Source organism: Postia placenta (assembly GCF_002117355.1).
Source record: "Postia placenta MAD-698-R-SB12 unplaced genomic scaffold POSPLAscaffold_14, whole genome shotgun sequence".
NCBI classification, from domain to species: Eukaryota; Fungi; Basidiomycota; class Agaricomycetes; order Polyporales; family Adustoporiaceae; genus Rhodonia; species Rhodonia placenta.
In genome coordinates this window covers 418,881-432,254 of record NW_020169845.1, presented here as the reverse complement: position 1 = coordinate 432,254, position 13,374 = coordinate 418,881, and the positions used below count along the sequence as shown (strand labels likewise).

The following is a 13,374-nucleotide window of genomic DNA, read 5'->3' as shown; positions in this document are numbered from 1 at the left end:
GACAAGACTGACATACCACTGACAATAGCGACGCACTAATCATATACTGACAATACTGACGTCCCAACCTACTGACGTCCGAACTTACTGACTTACTGACATACTGACCTACTGACATACTGACCTACTGACATACTGAACACACTTCCTATATGTAGCTAGTAGCTATTGGTTTGCGCTGCTGTCGAATGTCCGTAGAATACAGGATAATATATATATTATTTATTTGAATTATTTTATGGGAATTATGGGGTGCTCGCGGAATAGCGGCATTGTCCGGCCCGTCCACTGAACCTGTCGTGGCGCAGGTCACCGGGTGCCAGGTTTTACCCAATGCCAGGCTGAATCAGAAAAGACCCGGCGGTGCCAATTCGGGGAAAAACCCGGTCCATCCTGGGTTGAGCGTGCTGTTTGATGAACCCGGGTTGAACTCAATCTCAGCGCCGCCTGTGTAAATGCAATTCCGCAGGATCTGGATGGTTTGGGAATGCAAGATCGGACTTCGAACTAAATCCGTTATGTCGGTCCGTGCCGCGTGGTAGAAAAGGATAGACGGTTAGACCGTGTTACCAACTTCCAAGTGACCAATGGGAGCGGGAATGAATGAGATAAGCAGAACGATCGTTTGATCCAAGTTCCAGCGAAGAACGGGCGGAGGTTGCAAAGATCATCTGCAATGCTCGGTCTGGCCTGGAAGGGGGGTGCCACCGGTACCCCAGATACAAATGTGACAGTCTTCAGCGTCTAATAGCTCAGCAGTAGTCGTTGACCAGCTGCTTTGCCGACACGATCTACAAGTGGACTATATTCTGCACCTTGTCCAGACTCTTACGTCAAAGCATTTAGTGGCCTTCGAACCGATGTAGCTGTACCGTGTTACGCTCGATGCAATGACGATGAACCTCTGCGGCTGACGGTTTCGGAGGTTCTTTGATAGATTAGCTGTCGAGGTACCAGTATCATCCGCCTCATTTCTCATCATGCCACTGCACACGCCGTGATGTCTCTTCTTTCCGTTCTCCTTGTCGGGTTCTCGAAATTACAGGCACTATAGAACAGCCGCTGTTGTCAACACTACTTCTACAAAGCTCGAACTCCAGGTGTGCGTCAGTCTTCCTTCCTTCCAACGCCCATGATTCAATCATTCGTTTGAAAGCGACAGATTCATATGATAGGACACGTACGCCGTTCAGGTCATACTGCTCTGCTGCGCAGAGCAGATACTTAAGATGGAATCTCACCCCTCGGCGACCAACTCTTACGTGAAGAAAGTACTGCTAACGGTGTTCAATTACGCCCGCCGGGTCCTCTCGTTGACCTTGGTCTTGTCTCGCCTTCGACATGTGCCATCTCGTGGCGGTCCTTGCCTTCCTGGGTGTCGCCGCGACACTCGTAACCGCGGTTGAGACAAGTTCGGCGTACAGCAGAAGCACTATATCTACGTGTCAAGGAATTGCTAATGCGGTATCCTCCGCATCATCCGTTTATTATCCTGGTATGTACCTTCGGCTTTGTAGGAAACGTGTGCTCAGCGGTACCCTCCAGCGAGTCCACAGTACGAGGCAGACATATCGCACTATGCTAGTTCGAGCACGCAGAACGCTACTTGCTCTGTCGAGCCAGGAACCTCGGAGGACGTAGGAATAATTGTACGATCTCTGCGTACCTTCGTTCGTGGTCATACACTGCTAATCACATCTTTCACATAGCTCCAAATCCTAGGAGAAAACCGGACGCCATTTGCAGTATGCTTCTACAAGGCTCATTCAGACACCAGACTCACCAGACTAACACTATACGTTATAGATCAAGGGCGGCGGCCATATCATGAACCCTGGGTTCTCGTCTACGACGGGGGTGCAGATCTCCATGAGCAGATTTAGACATGTCGATTACGACCCATCTAGTCAAACGGCCACGATCGGTGCTGGTCTCGTCTGGGATGACGTGTATTCGGCACTTGATCGATACAATGTCAACGTGGTGGGCGGTAGAAACAGCGGCGTCGGCGTCGCGGGCCTGGCGCTCGGCGGAGGTGTGTACATTGCATACCGACCGCAGGCGCTTTTGATCTGAACAAACTGGAGGCTACTCCTGGCTAACAAATCAGTACGGCCTGGTACTTGACACCATACAGATGTTCCAGCTAGTGCTACCGGATGGGTCTGTGACAAACGTGACTCAGTCGTCAGACCCCGACCTGTTCTTCGGATTGAAGGTGCGGCATGGACCTAGTGCTCATCAGGCCCTGTGCTGACCTCGTCATAAGGGTGGATACAACAACTTTGTATGTTCCCCTTTTTCGTGGTTGCATAGTGAGACACTCTTCAACTAATCAATCTGTAGGGCGTCGTTACAGCATTCACCCTTCAGACACATCCCCAGGGTCAGGTTTGGGTACGCAGACCTGTCTGTAGTCCGGTGTTAAATACTGATATGTCTGCAGGGTGGCACTATAATCTACCCGAACAGCAGTATAAAAGATGTCAGCGCCGCGACGGTAGCATTCACCACGAATGTTACCGACCCAAAGGCCGCCATCATTACGTACTATGGCTATGATGAGGGAAACGCGAGTTTCGTCGGATTTCCCTTGTTTGTTGATTGCTCAAATGTATCTTTTGCTCTTAGATCATCGCGTCTGTTGACATATTCTACGATGCCCCCACTCCCCCAGACAGAATATTTGACGACTTTCTGGCGATTCCATCTCTGGAGAGTAACGTACAAACACGTTCCTTCCTATCGCTAGTCCAAGCTGTGACAACTGCGATGCCGGCGACCTTTCGGTAATGCACAATCTCTTTTTTTTTCCAAATTTCCAGACTAACATGCACTCCGGAAGCGGATATTTCGACACAGTTCCCCTGGCGGATGTGACGTCCGACTTCTTGGATGCCGTAGTCGCTGAATCCGAAGTGCGTACATTCTGCGCGATCGCACAGCACGCTAATAAATAGGCATTCTATAGTACTGGAGTAAACAACTCGTCTCCGATTCGGAACTTCTGATTGTTTACGGCATCGAGCCATTCCTACCAGACATTCTCACTCACGGAGGCCCATCCGCCTATCCATGGACCCGTGCGCAGCGCTACCAACCGACAAATGTCATATTTATCTGGTCAAATCCCGCCTACGACGACGACTTTGCGAATGCGGCCATACAAACTACCGCACGGCTGAAGTCCGCTGCTGCGCAGGGGGCGAATGTCGACGATGCTGGCATACCATCATATCCTAACTATGCTTTTGAGACCACGCCTGTGTCTCAGATATGGGGTAGTGCTTTGCCGACGCTCACATACCTGAAGCAGGTGTATGACCCGGACAATGTGATGAGTCTCGCAGGTGGATGGAAGGTCCCTACCTGAATGTACGTGAGACGCGACCCTTTCATTGGATAACCTCAATTTCCTATTCAGTACGTCTATGGACTGTGACACTCATGTTATTTAGAGATCCCCTCGCTACCACGGGTGTGTAAAATGCCGAACTTCGTTAGTCTGGAAAATAGTGGGCTGGGCTTCTGCCTTGAAGTTCGTAGAGCGCGGAAAGGACCCGTATCATCTTCCAATGATAATTTGGTGAGACATTATGTGTCAAATTGTATAGTAGACATGATCCGGGCATGCACATGTTCGAGAATTCATTCATCTTCACTGATATCATGAGGAGGTATATAGGCACCGAGCGTTGACTTCGGAAAAACAGCGGGCAAGATGTGGAAGAGTGTTTCATGGGCTGAACGGAAAACCCTGCACGGAGCGTGTTCTGGGACCCCGGAGACTGGATGGGTACCCACTTCGAAACCGGTGCGAGTGCCTGATTCAGCTCTTGCACTTCTCTTATTGCGCCATGTTGACGCTCTGCGGACGGTAGTCCGGATTAGGCACTTTTAAGCCTAGAGACACGCGTTTCATATATGCAAGTACACCTGCGACAGGAAAGGATCCCAACCTCTACTCGAAGATCAAAGAAATCACATAAACCCGGGCGTTCTCAAGTGTCTGCGCCCACCGGATGTCTCATCGTGAGATCCGGTCAGCAGGGTATCAGGACATGTGCGGCTAAAGTTGGATGTGGCGCGTTGCTCACCTAGGCGTCGTCCTGCAGACCAGGCACTGACGGTCGAGCCGATGTACCGCAGCATGAGGTGGGCGGCGAACTCACAATCTAGCAGATGGAAAATCCCATTATAAGGTTCGGTGCTTCTTCGCAGCTGTGTTATGCATCGTGGCTCCCGAGCATTTAGCATTCAAAGCCTAACAGACGCTCTGCGCATCATGGGGTCTGGGACCGCTTTGTTCTCCCTGCTTGCTATTGTGCTGGCACACCTCGTAAACGGCGCGCTCTACACCAATCCTAGTCAACTGGGTGCCAGTCAATATGATTTTATCATTGTGGGCGGTGAGCTCCTCGGGAATCCCTTCACCTGGTCTTGGTTAATATGCACCATTAGCGGGTACTGCTGGACTTGTCATCGCAAACAGGCTGTCAGAGATCCCGTCTAACTCGGTTTTAGTCATCGAAGCTGGTATTAGGTGATAATAGGGAATCCCTCCATCGAGGGACTGTCGCTGACATGTTACTCTGAAGTAACCTTGCTGATCCTAGCGATGAAGTACCATTCCTGGATTCCACCCTCTCTCCGGACACAATATTGACCTGGAATTACACCACAACCCCTCAATCAGGGCTGAACGATCGCACTTTGCCGTACCCAAGGGGCCGTGTCTTAGGCGGCTCCAGTACAATTAGTAGGCGCTCTCCAGAATTTAGCGAAACACAAGCTCAGACGGCCGTTTGACAGACTTCCAGATATGGACGCGAGGATCCGTCGACGACTACAACCGATATGCGAATGTCACGGGTGACCCCGGCTGGTCTTGGAATGAGATATTGCCATATATGAAGAAGGCAAGAACACCTGTTTTCTCATCGTACGGGACCCTGAAGATACAATTTCAGAGCGAAAGCCTGGTACCGCCAAGCGACCATCACAACACAACAGGGCAGGTCGACCCTCTTGTTCACGGCACGAGCGGTCCCGTCCAAATCAGCCTGGCTGGCTACTCGACGGGGATCGACCAACGCGTGATCGAGACGTCTCATGAGCTGCAGCATGAGTTTCCATACAACATTGATTACAATGCGGGATATCCTCTCGGCCTTGGTGAGCCTGCATGCTGATACCTCAATTATCCCCTCATGTTTTGTATCAGGCTGGTCGGTGGGTGCGGTGTCAACTTCGGGACGGAGAAGCAGCTCTGCCACGGCGTATCTTGATCCGATCCTCTCTCGCTCCAACTTAGATGTCCTTATTCAGACGCAAGTCACAAAGCTCGTCTCGCAGAACTCCACTGGGGGCTCCCTGTCTTTCAGGACTGTTGAGATGGCACAGAGCTCGACCAGTCAGTACGATTTCCAACGTTGCGTTCAGGACTTACTGATGGGATCCAGGTGAGCGTTACACTGTCAGCGCGACAAAAGAGGTCATCCTCTCTGCTGGCACCATTGGCACGGCACAGATTCTGCAGCTGAGCGGGATTGGGGACCCCGCACTCCTTGAGTCCGTGGGAGTGACGCCTCTCGTCAACTCGCCGAATGTTGGCCAGCACCTCACCGACCACCCGCTCTTGAGCAATCAGTGGCTTGTCAACACGAGCTTTACGCTCGACAACGTCGCGCGCAACGCGACTCTCGCGGATGAATTACTCCAAGAGTGGAACACGACTGGAACGGGAGTATTTGTAGACGACGGTACAAACCAGATTGCGTGGACGAGGCTGGCCAACGAGACAGAGGTATTCAAGAACGTCACAGACCCTTCCGCGGGACCTGCTTCTCCGCATATTGAGCTTATTCCAGCCGTGCGTTTCCCTCGCTGCCATCGGCTATTAAAAGCTCTCAATGGTCTGCATTAGGACGGCTACGCCTCGTTTGTGGCACCTTTACCAGAGACAGGAAACTATCTAACCATTCTCACAAATGTTGTTTCTCCCGCGTCCCGTACGTATCGTAGTGTTTGTTCTTAGTCTGCTCTGACTTCCAAGACATTACATATAGGCGGCTCAGTGACCCTAGCCTCGGACGACCCTTTCGATGACCCTCTAATCGATCCCGGCTTCTACACGAACCCGCTCGATCTATACAGCATGGTCGAGGCCATCAAGCAGGCACGCCGCTTCTTGTCAGCCTCGGCATGGGATGGCTACGTGGTATCAGAGACGTCGTACCTCTCCGCGGCGCAGACAGACGAGCAGATCGCTGAGTACGCGCGCAATTTTACGTCAACTGTGTTCCACCCAATTGGGACCGCTCGGATGGCGGCGAACGACAGCAATGAAGGGGTTGTCACACCAAGCCTGCTTGTCAAGGGCACAGATGGCCTCAGGATAGTTGATGCATCGGTGCTGGTATGAGATTAGTTTGGCAATGAACTTCTGCATTGACTGATATGTTGTTGGATAGCCATACATTCCAGCCGCGCACCCTCAGGCTTGCATCTACGCCGTGGCGGAGAGAGCAGCTGACCTAATCAAGGCTGCTTGGGGGGAATCCATGTGATGGCAATCTCCTGGCGAGCTTTTCGAGCAATGACAGTGAAGCCTGATGGGGCAAAGCAACTTTCTTTCATTCGTGCAATAAGTTTATTTATCATAATGATGCGGACTTTCTTCTTTTCCCCACTGTTATCTTTCGTACAATATCCTAAAGGAGCGCGTCTATTTAGTCATGATGTTCAGTTTCGGTTGAGGTCCACAGTAGTAGATCTGGGACCATCACAGGCAGACACCATTCAACCGTCACGGTACTCACAGAATATGATATACGGAGCTTGTGGGCTGGTGCACGAGGACATGCCGGACTGTGGATGCCAATGCATTTCACAACTACTGTAAGGCAGTGTTGATACCTTAATCGCCTCCAGTGACAGTGACAATGCCATGATGAAACTCGCTAATTAATACATTGACCATCAGTATTCCGAACGCAAGCGAGGTGTCATGTACACCTTCTCCCTCGCATGCTTTCTCAAAACGCGATACAACAACTTTCGCGATGGATTCCTCGGTATCGCCTCAACGAACTTGACATTACTATAGCTGTCAGCAGGCTGTGTCCGAAGCGTGGTTGAACAGGACGATTCCCGCACAGTAGCAGTCGGCAGTCTCTTGCAGGCGCCGCGCATGATAGCCCGCATATCGGGTCTGCCTGTGAGATTGACTGGTATAACGTGTGTGATGTAACTTCTGGCTGCAGTGCAGAAGTATTGGACTCTAGAAGATTGAAGTGCTCTCGAGCAACATAATTGTATGTATTGATTCCCCATATATGGGCATACCGGTTCTGGGACGGACAGGGAGCTCTACGACGAAGTGTAGTACAGTGGCCGGCAAAGTACGTACAAATCAATGTGTTCTAGTATGTCACCTGTGTTTCCCGAACATTGTCGAACCTGCTGTGGCTGCTGTGGCTATGGCATCTCGGATCACCGGCCGGAGAGAATAGTTGCTTGAGGTGCTCATGCCTATCTTTTTTAGCCCGCTGTAACATCTGGCCAATTGACACCATCCTTCTGTTGTCTTGTATTGCCTTATAATGTTATCGCAGACTGTGCACAAATTGACCATTCATAGCATTCATTTATATTTGAGGTCACGAGGACCCCAGATCGAGCGACTGTTTCTTTTTCCAGCCTTGTGCTGCCCTACATGCTTTTTGTTGTTCTCACGAGGTGAAAATAGAATAAGTGCATTGGTTGCACAAGAATACAAGTAGTACTACTTAATTATGCCTGCAAACATTAATCAGCATCACACAATATGCCCCAGACACTGTGTCACGAGTTGGCACAGCGCCTAGCCGTTTTTTAATTTTTTCCCTTTCGTGGGCTCGAACCCACGACCTCTGTACTACATGCCTGATATGGACACGTTGTTATCTACTGTATGATTAGATTAGATGGGGCGGCAGTGCACGGCACAGCTTGGGCTCCGCTGACACAGCCTCTCTAACTCACCGGCCCCTGGGGCCGCGTCAGCATGCTGCGCACGGGCCAGCGCGCACAGCCTGCCCTTATCTCCCCATGTATATAAGCCGGCCTCTGCTGCCCTAGGGACCTCAGTTTCGACCTCTTGTCCCTAGGTCAGTAAGCTCTCATGTATCTGCTTACTTACTTATACTAACTAATATACTTTCTTGTCCCTAGCCTTAGGTTTGAGCCTTGCTCACCATCGCTTCGGTAAGACCCAGTCGAATGCCCCCAGCATCCTTCAAAGTCTGTGTTTCCACTGTCGTGACATTAGGTCGAAACTCCTCACTGCTGCCGGCATTCTTTCGGAACCCACACACTCACTTCCTCTCCTATAGGTCGGGTGGTGCGCACCCTCACTATACCTTACGATATGTAGATAGCCTACTATACATCGCCAACACTAGAGAGACGAACTCTTCAGTACCTGCGCTCCAGTGAGCGGTACTTGTCCTCATGGACGCATAGCCTTGGTTCCTGCTGCATAATAGTCAAAAGCAGTATTGGGCCCTACGTGAACTGCGAATCTTAGTGTCTTCTTGGGCGCCATAGGTGTAAGCTAGATTAGCACGGCCTTTCGTAGTACGCGCACCTTCCCGTCCTCTCCCCATCCATCGTGGCTGCCTGTCAAGGCCAGATCCACACATTTGACTCTCAGGACCTCATCGACGTCTACATCCCAGACGGCCCTGAGACTGTCATCTACTGTTGCGAGCAGCAGCCGTGCCTGAACCGAACACCCCGATCGATCGCAGAGGACTACCCATGCTACAAAGCGATCCGACGAGCGCAACACCCGCTCGGACCCCGAAGCACCCTTGCATCTCGATTTGCCTCACAGCACTCTCGCCCTGCCTCCCCTACCTCCCGCCTTCCCCAAACTGTCACCGAGTCCAGTCAAATACGAGGAGATCTCCCTCCAGACCCTGCGCCAGAGCCTGAGCCTGAGGAGGGTGCGGGTGAAGAAGGAGTCTCGGAGCCCGAGTCCGCGGATTCTGCTCGGTCCACCTCACCGACAGCGCTTGCCCCCGCGTCAGCAGTCCCTGACGTACGTGACCCCCCCACCGAACTTCCTTCGGCACCTTCACCACCGACTCCACCGAGAGGCCGCTCGAGCACTCGCTCTTCTTGAAGTTCGACCAGCAGAGGGCCACCACAGCTGCCTCTGCCCCCGCAACGTCCTCCGTCCCCCCCGACACCGATAATGTCTTCCCCCGCGACCGCCCCCGACAAGGAGACCCTGAAACTCCTCCTCCCTCTTCGCTATGATGGCAAGACCGTCATCGAGTGCGACAGGTTCCTGTCGCAGCTGTGCATCTACTGGTTGGTCAACACGTCGCTGACGACCATCGAGCTCAAGGTGCAAGTTGCAATGAGCCTGCTCGATGGCGACGCCCGGGCTTGGGCCACTCCTTACTTCGCCCAACTCGCGTCGGTGCAGATGGGTGTGCAAGGGGTTACAACCCCCTTTGGGAACGAAGCGGCCTTCACCGCTGCCTTCAAGGCCCGCTTCGGAAATCTCGACGACGAGGCGGCAGCACAAGTAGAGCTGGTGAAGCTCTGTGCGGACAAGTCGGTCCGCGAAAAACACACTGCTGCGGAGTTCTCTGCGCTGTTCAAGGGTCCGGCGGACCGTTCCGGGTATGGGGACCTGGAACTACGCGACAAGTACCTGAGCGGCATCCCCTCCCGCGTGTATCGCAAGATTGAGCTCGAGACCTTCACCACATGGAGAGACACTGAGAAGCGCGCCACTGAGGTCGAGCAAATCCTCGACATCAGCCGGGCCCGTCGGCCCGAGCTAAATAACTTCTTCTCAGCACGAGGCCGGGGACGCGGAGGGGCATGTGGTGGTGCACCCCAGTCGCACGAAGCTTCGGCCAGCATCAATGCGGCCATCAGAAAAGGAAACTTCCCAGGCACATGCTTCGGCTGTGGGAAACAAGGGTACCGACGTTTCGAGTGCCCCAACTGTAAGGACAAGCCTTACACAAAACGCGCCGACGCGCAGGCTATGGTTGCCTCGGGTTCCACCCAGGCGGCGACAAGCGCCCCCGTCGCTTCATCCTCAGCAAGTACAAGCGCCGCTTCAGCGAAATTGGAAAGTTCCGAGCTGGCGGACTTGATAGCACAGATGAAGTTGATGCATGAGGAGCTCGAACACTATCGGGCAATGAAGGAGGAGGGTTTTTGATCCGGTCCGCGCTTCGTGCTGCACGCGTCGGGCCGCGTAATAATAATCTGTACAATGTATTGGCGACTGCAAATGTGTACAAATTAGACCACGGGTCCCAGCATTTCCACATCCCGGTGCGCCTCAAAGGAGAAAGACGGCACAAGGACATAATTGCAATGGTGGACAGCGGAGCCACTACAAAGTTCATCAACAAGCATTTCATCACGGAGAATCGAGTACAAACGTGGAAATTGAAAGAGCCAATTCCGCTTTACAATATCGATGGAACGCTCAATAAAGACGGAAGCATCTCGGAGGTAGCCGTGCTACAAATGCAGATAGGAGATCACGTCAAGAAGACAGTGTTCACGGTCACGGACATAGGTCCAGAAGATGTGATTGTCGGGTTGAATTGGCTGCGAGAGCACAACCCTGAAATCGATTGGGAAAAAGGCTCCCTCAAATTGTCACGATGCCCTGAAACGTGCAGTACCAGGAGGACTGGCCAAATGGAACAAGCAGCGACTACGCGTGATACAGGGGACAGGCCCACGGCGCGCAGGCGTTCGCCGAAGTCCAAACGGTCAGTCATAGGTGCCTGCCGGAGTAAGGTACTCCCGGACTTCGAACCCGAAGAAGATCCAGTGGAGGTAGAGTGGGATGAGGCCAACTTGATCGAAGCCTGGGAGCAAGGTATCACGCTTCCTGGCGCTCCTCAGCTGTTCGTCGCAGCAGGGCATACGTACTCCCAGCTGTTTGCTGAGGAGGAGATCAAAAAGAAGGTCATTAAGACTGCTGAGGAGTCGGTACCTAAACAGTACCACGAGTTCCTGAATGTCTTCTCCAAGGAAGCATCAGAATGGTTACCCAAAAGGAAGCCATACGATCATGCGATCGAACTCGTACCCGGCTACTCCACATTCCATTCAAAGGTGTACCCCTTGTCGAACAATGAGCAGGAGGAGCTTGACAAGTTCCTCAAAGAGCAATTGGCAAAGGGCTACATACGGGAATCAAAGTTGCCCATCTCGTCCCCCTTTTTCTTCATTAAAAAGAAGGAAGGGACACTTCGACCCATGCAGGACTACCGCCGATTGAACGCGATCACGATCAAAAATCGTTATCCCTTGCCGCTGATCGCCGAGATGGTGGATAAGCTCCGTGGCGCTACGCTCTTTACGAAGTTTGACGTCCGATGGGGATACAACAATGTCCGGATCAAAGCCGGTGATAGGCGCCAAGCCCCTCTGGGCCCCGATACACCTCTTTTTGGCAGTTGCATCCCGCCCGGCACTTCGACTCAGTCTCCCAACACTTTGATTTCGCCTTGGACGCTCTTCGACATCTTCGACGGTGCGCGACACTTGCTTGAAGCTCGGCACGGTCATCCCGATGCCTTGTGCATAGATCTCGGGACATCTCCCGCATCCGGTGAACAATACGGCCACTTGACGCTGCCCGGCCAAGCGCGCGCATCGCTCCAAGCCACACCGACGTAGCCGGTCTTTCCCAATTAGGTATCGAACCTCGCGACATGCCTTCAACGACAGACACCGGTCCGAAGTGTCTCGCATGTTTCTCTTCATCTCCGCGTTTGGCATGACATCACTCTACTGATGGACTTGGTATGTGCCCCTCGGTGAGGCAAAGCCCCTTGTACCAGTGTGCCACTTTCGATAGTCGTAGCGTCCTGTGTAGTATAAATTCTGTCGTACTTCTCTCCAAAAATGAAAAGATCCGGTTCCCCCCTCGAGTTCAGAGCTCATAAGTCGAGTTCACCCTGCATCTAAGTCCTCAACTGCGTCACTTCATTCCTCACTGCGTAACCTCGAAATCTCGTCTACTGCATTTACTCATCGATACCGTCTCGATGAACCCTTCGACTTCGACTATTGTCGAAGAAACTGCGAACCGTGCCCTAGCTAAGTCCACCCTATCGAGTCGTGTCCCTTCCTTCTACTATACGTCGAAGAGCTCTGCCGAGCTTCGAGCATCTCCGCTAACCACCCACAGCCTCCGAGTAGCTTCGACAACGTGTCGAAGCCACCTCGTACCTTCTCCATTGTTCGTAGCCTTTTCCAAGGGCATTTCTCGTGTTCACTCGAACCGCGGGACACCTTGCTACTAACTCCCCTCTCACTAAGACTATAATCCGTCTCTTTAGTCCCTTTAGGTCGCACCCAGGTTAGGGGTTAGGGTTTCGTAGGTCATATCATTTCTGGAGCCCACCACGAGGGGATCTCAGGCAAGAATTCGCCGCTTTCAGGTTTCCAAAAACGTCTCCAGTAGTCACCCGCTTGCAAGCGCGTGAGGCTGCTAGCCGCAGCGCCGCCGAGAACTTCGACAGCTCCTCTAGAACGCAATCGACTCCCTCTCCAACCATTCCCGGTAACTTCAACTGCGACAAAGAAGACGAGATAGACCAAGAACTCCAGGACGACTTCGACGATGAACCAATCCCTTTGACCGCCGAAGAACGCACTTCGTCCCCCGAGCTTCTAGGCCTCAATACTTCCGACTACAACACTTCGACTCCTGATCTTTTCGAACAATCCGGTTCTTCGCCCGAACCCAAGGATCCTTTCCCATCTACTTCGAATCTCGTACTTCCGACTCCGTCTTCTGTTTGCACCCACGCTCAGCCGCCCATTGCATCCTCTTCGCGACTTTCAGTCATACCTACATCCGACCTGGCACCTCCGCCACCATTAGCACCTTCGAACGCAGCTTCGAACTCCAACCCCGCACCACCCGCTCCTACGATTCCTTCGACTACTACCATGTCCTCTTCGAGCCCAGCTTCTACTACCACTACAAACATGAGTCAGAACATGAACACACCATTGATGCCCCCGCGCGGTCATTCGACGGCACCAAGCTTCGACCCGTCGGAAGTCCGTTCGCTTCGGCGTTACTTCCAGGACCTCGAAGCATTGTTCACCCGGTGTCAGATTACCGACGAAGCAGCCAAGAAACAGTGGGCTGTTCGGTACCCTTCAATTGACGTTGCTGACTTATGGGAAACCATCGAGTCCTTCATCGACGTAGCCAAGAGCTACAACGACTGGAAAGCCGACATATGAGCACTCTATCCTGGCGCCGACGATACAAGAAAGTGGTCGCTGGCAGACATGGATCAGCTCATCGGAGAACGCGCTCGT

General features: G+C 52.6%; 3 protein-coding genes across 3 annotated transcripts; all 3 read left to right on the top strand.

The window, feature by feature from the left end:
• Positions 1 to 1,341: 1,341 nt before the first annotated feature.
• Positions 1,342 to 3,373, top strand: POSPLADRAFT_1152722 (hypothetical protein; the record flags this gene model as incomplete). The annotated part of the gene is made up of 11 exons (XM_024486682.1): positions 1,342 to 1,495; positions 1,624 to 1,649; positions 1,710 to 1,745; positions 1,807 to 2,035; positions 2,088 to 2,218; positions 2,270 to 2,287; positions 2,347 to 2,397; positions 2,447 to 2,581; positions 2,632 to 2,789; positions 2,846 to 2,918; positions 2,972 to 3,373. The coding sequence occupies 11 exons, from the start codon at positions 1,342 to 1,344 to the stop codon at positions 3,371 to 3,373; spliced, it is 1,413 nt and encodes a 470-aa protein (XP_024335315.1).
• Positions 3,374 to 4,285: 912 nt separating this feature from the next.
• Positions 4,286 to 6,569, top strand: POSPLADRAFT_1049317 (hypothetical protein; the record flags this gene model as incomplete). Its single annotated transcript, XM_024479713.1, has 9 exons — positions 4,286 to 4,409; positions 4,462 to 4,543; positions 4,599 to 4,759; positions 4,813 to 5,175; positions 5,225 to 5,413; positions 5,463 to 5,872; positions 5,927 to 6,011; positions 6,069 to 6,418; positions 6,474 to 6,569. 9 exons carry the CDS (start codon positions 4,286 to 4,288, stop codon positions 6,567 to 6,569), a joined length of 1,860 nt encoding a protein of 619 aa, XP_024335314.1.
• Positions 6,570 to 8,038: 1,469 nt separating this feature from the next.
• On the top strand, positions 8,039 to 9,169 carry POSPLADRAFT_1153473 (hypothetical protein; the record flags this gene model as incomplete). The annotated part of the gene is made up of 5 exons (XM_024486748.1): positions 8,039 to 8,093; positions 8,151 to 8,154; positions 8,215 to 8,247; positions 8,376 to 8,412; positions 8,621 to 9,169. Coding segments are annotated over 5 exons (678 nt in total), but the record flags the coding sequence as incomplete, so codon positions are not given.
• Between the last annotated feature and the right edge of the window lie 4,205 nt (positions 9,170 to 13,374).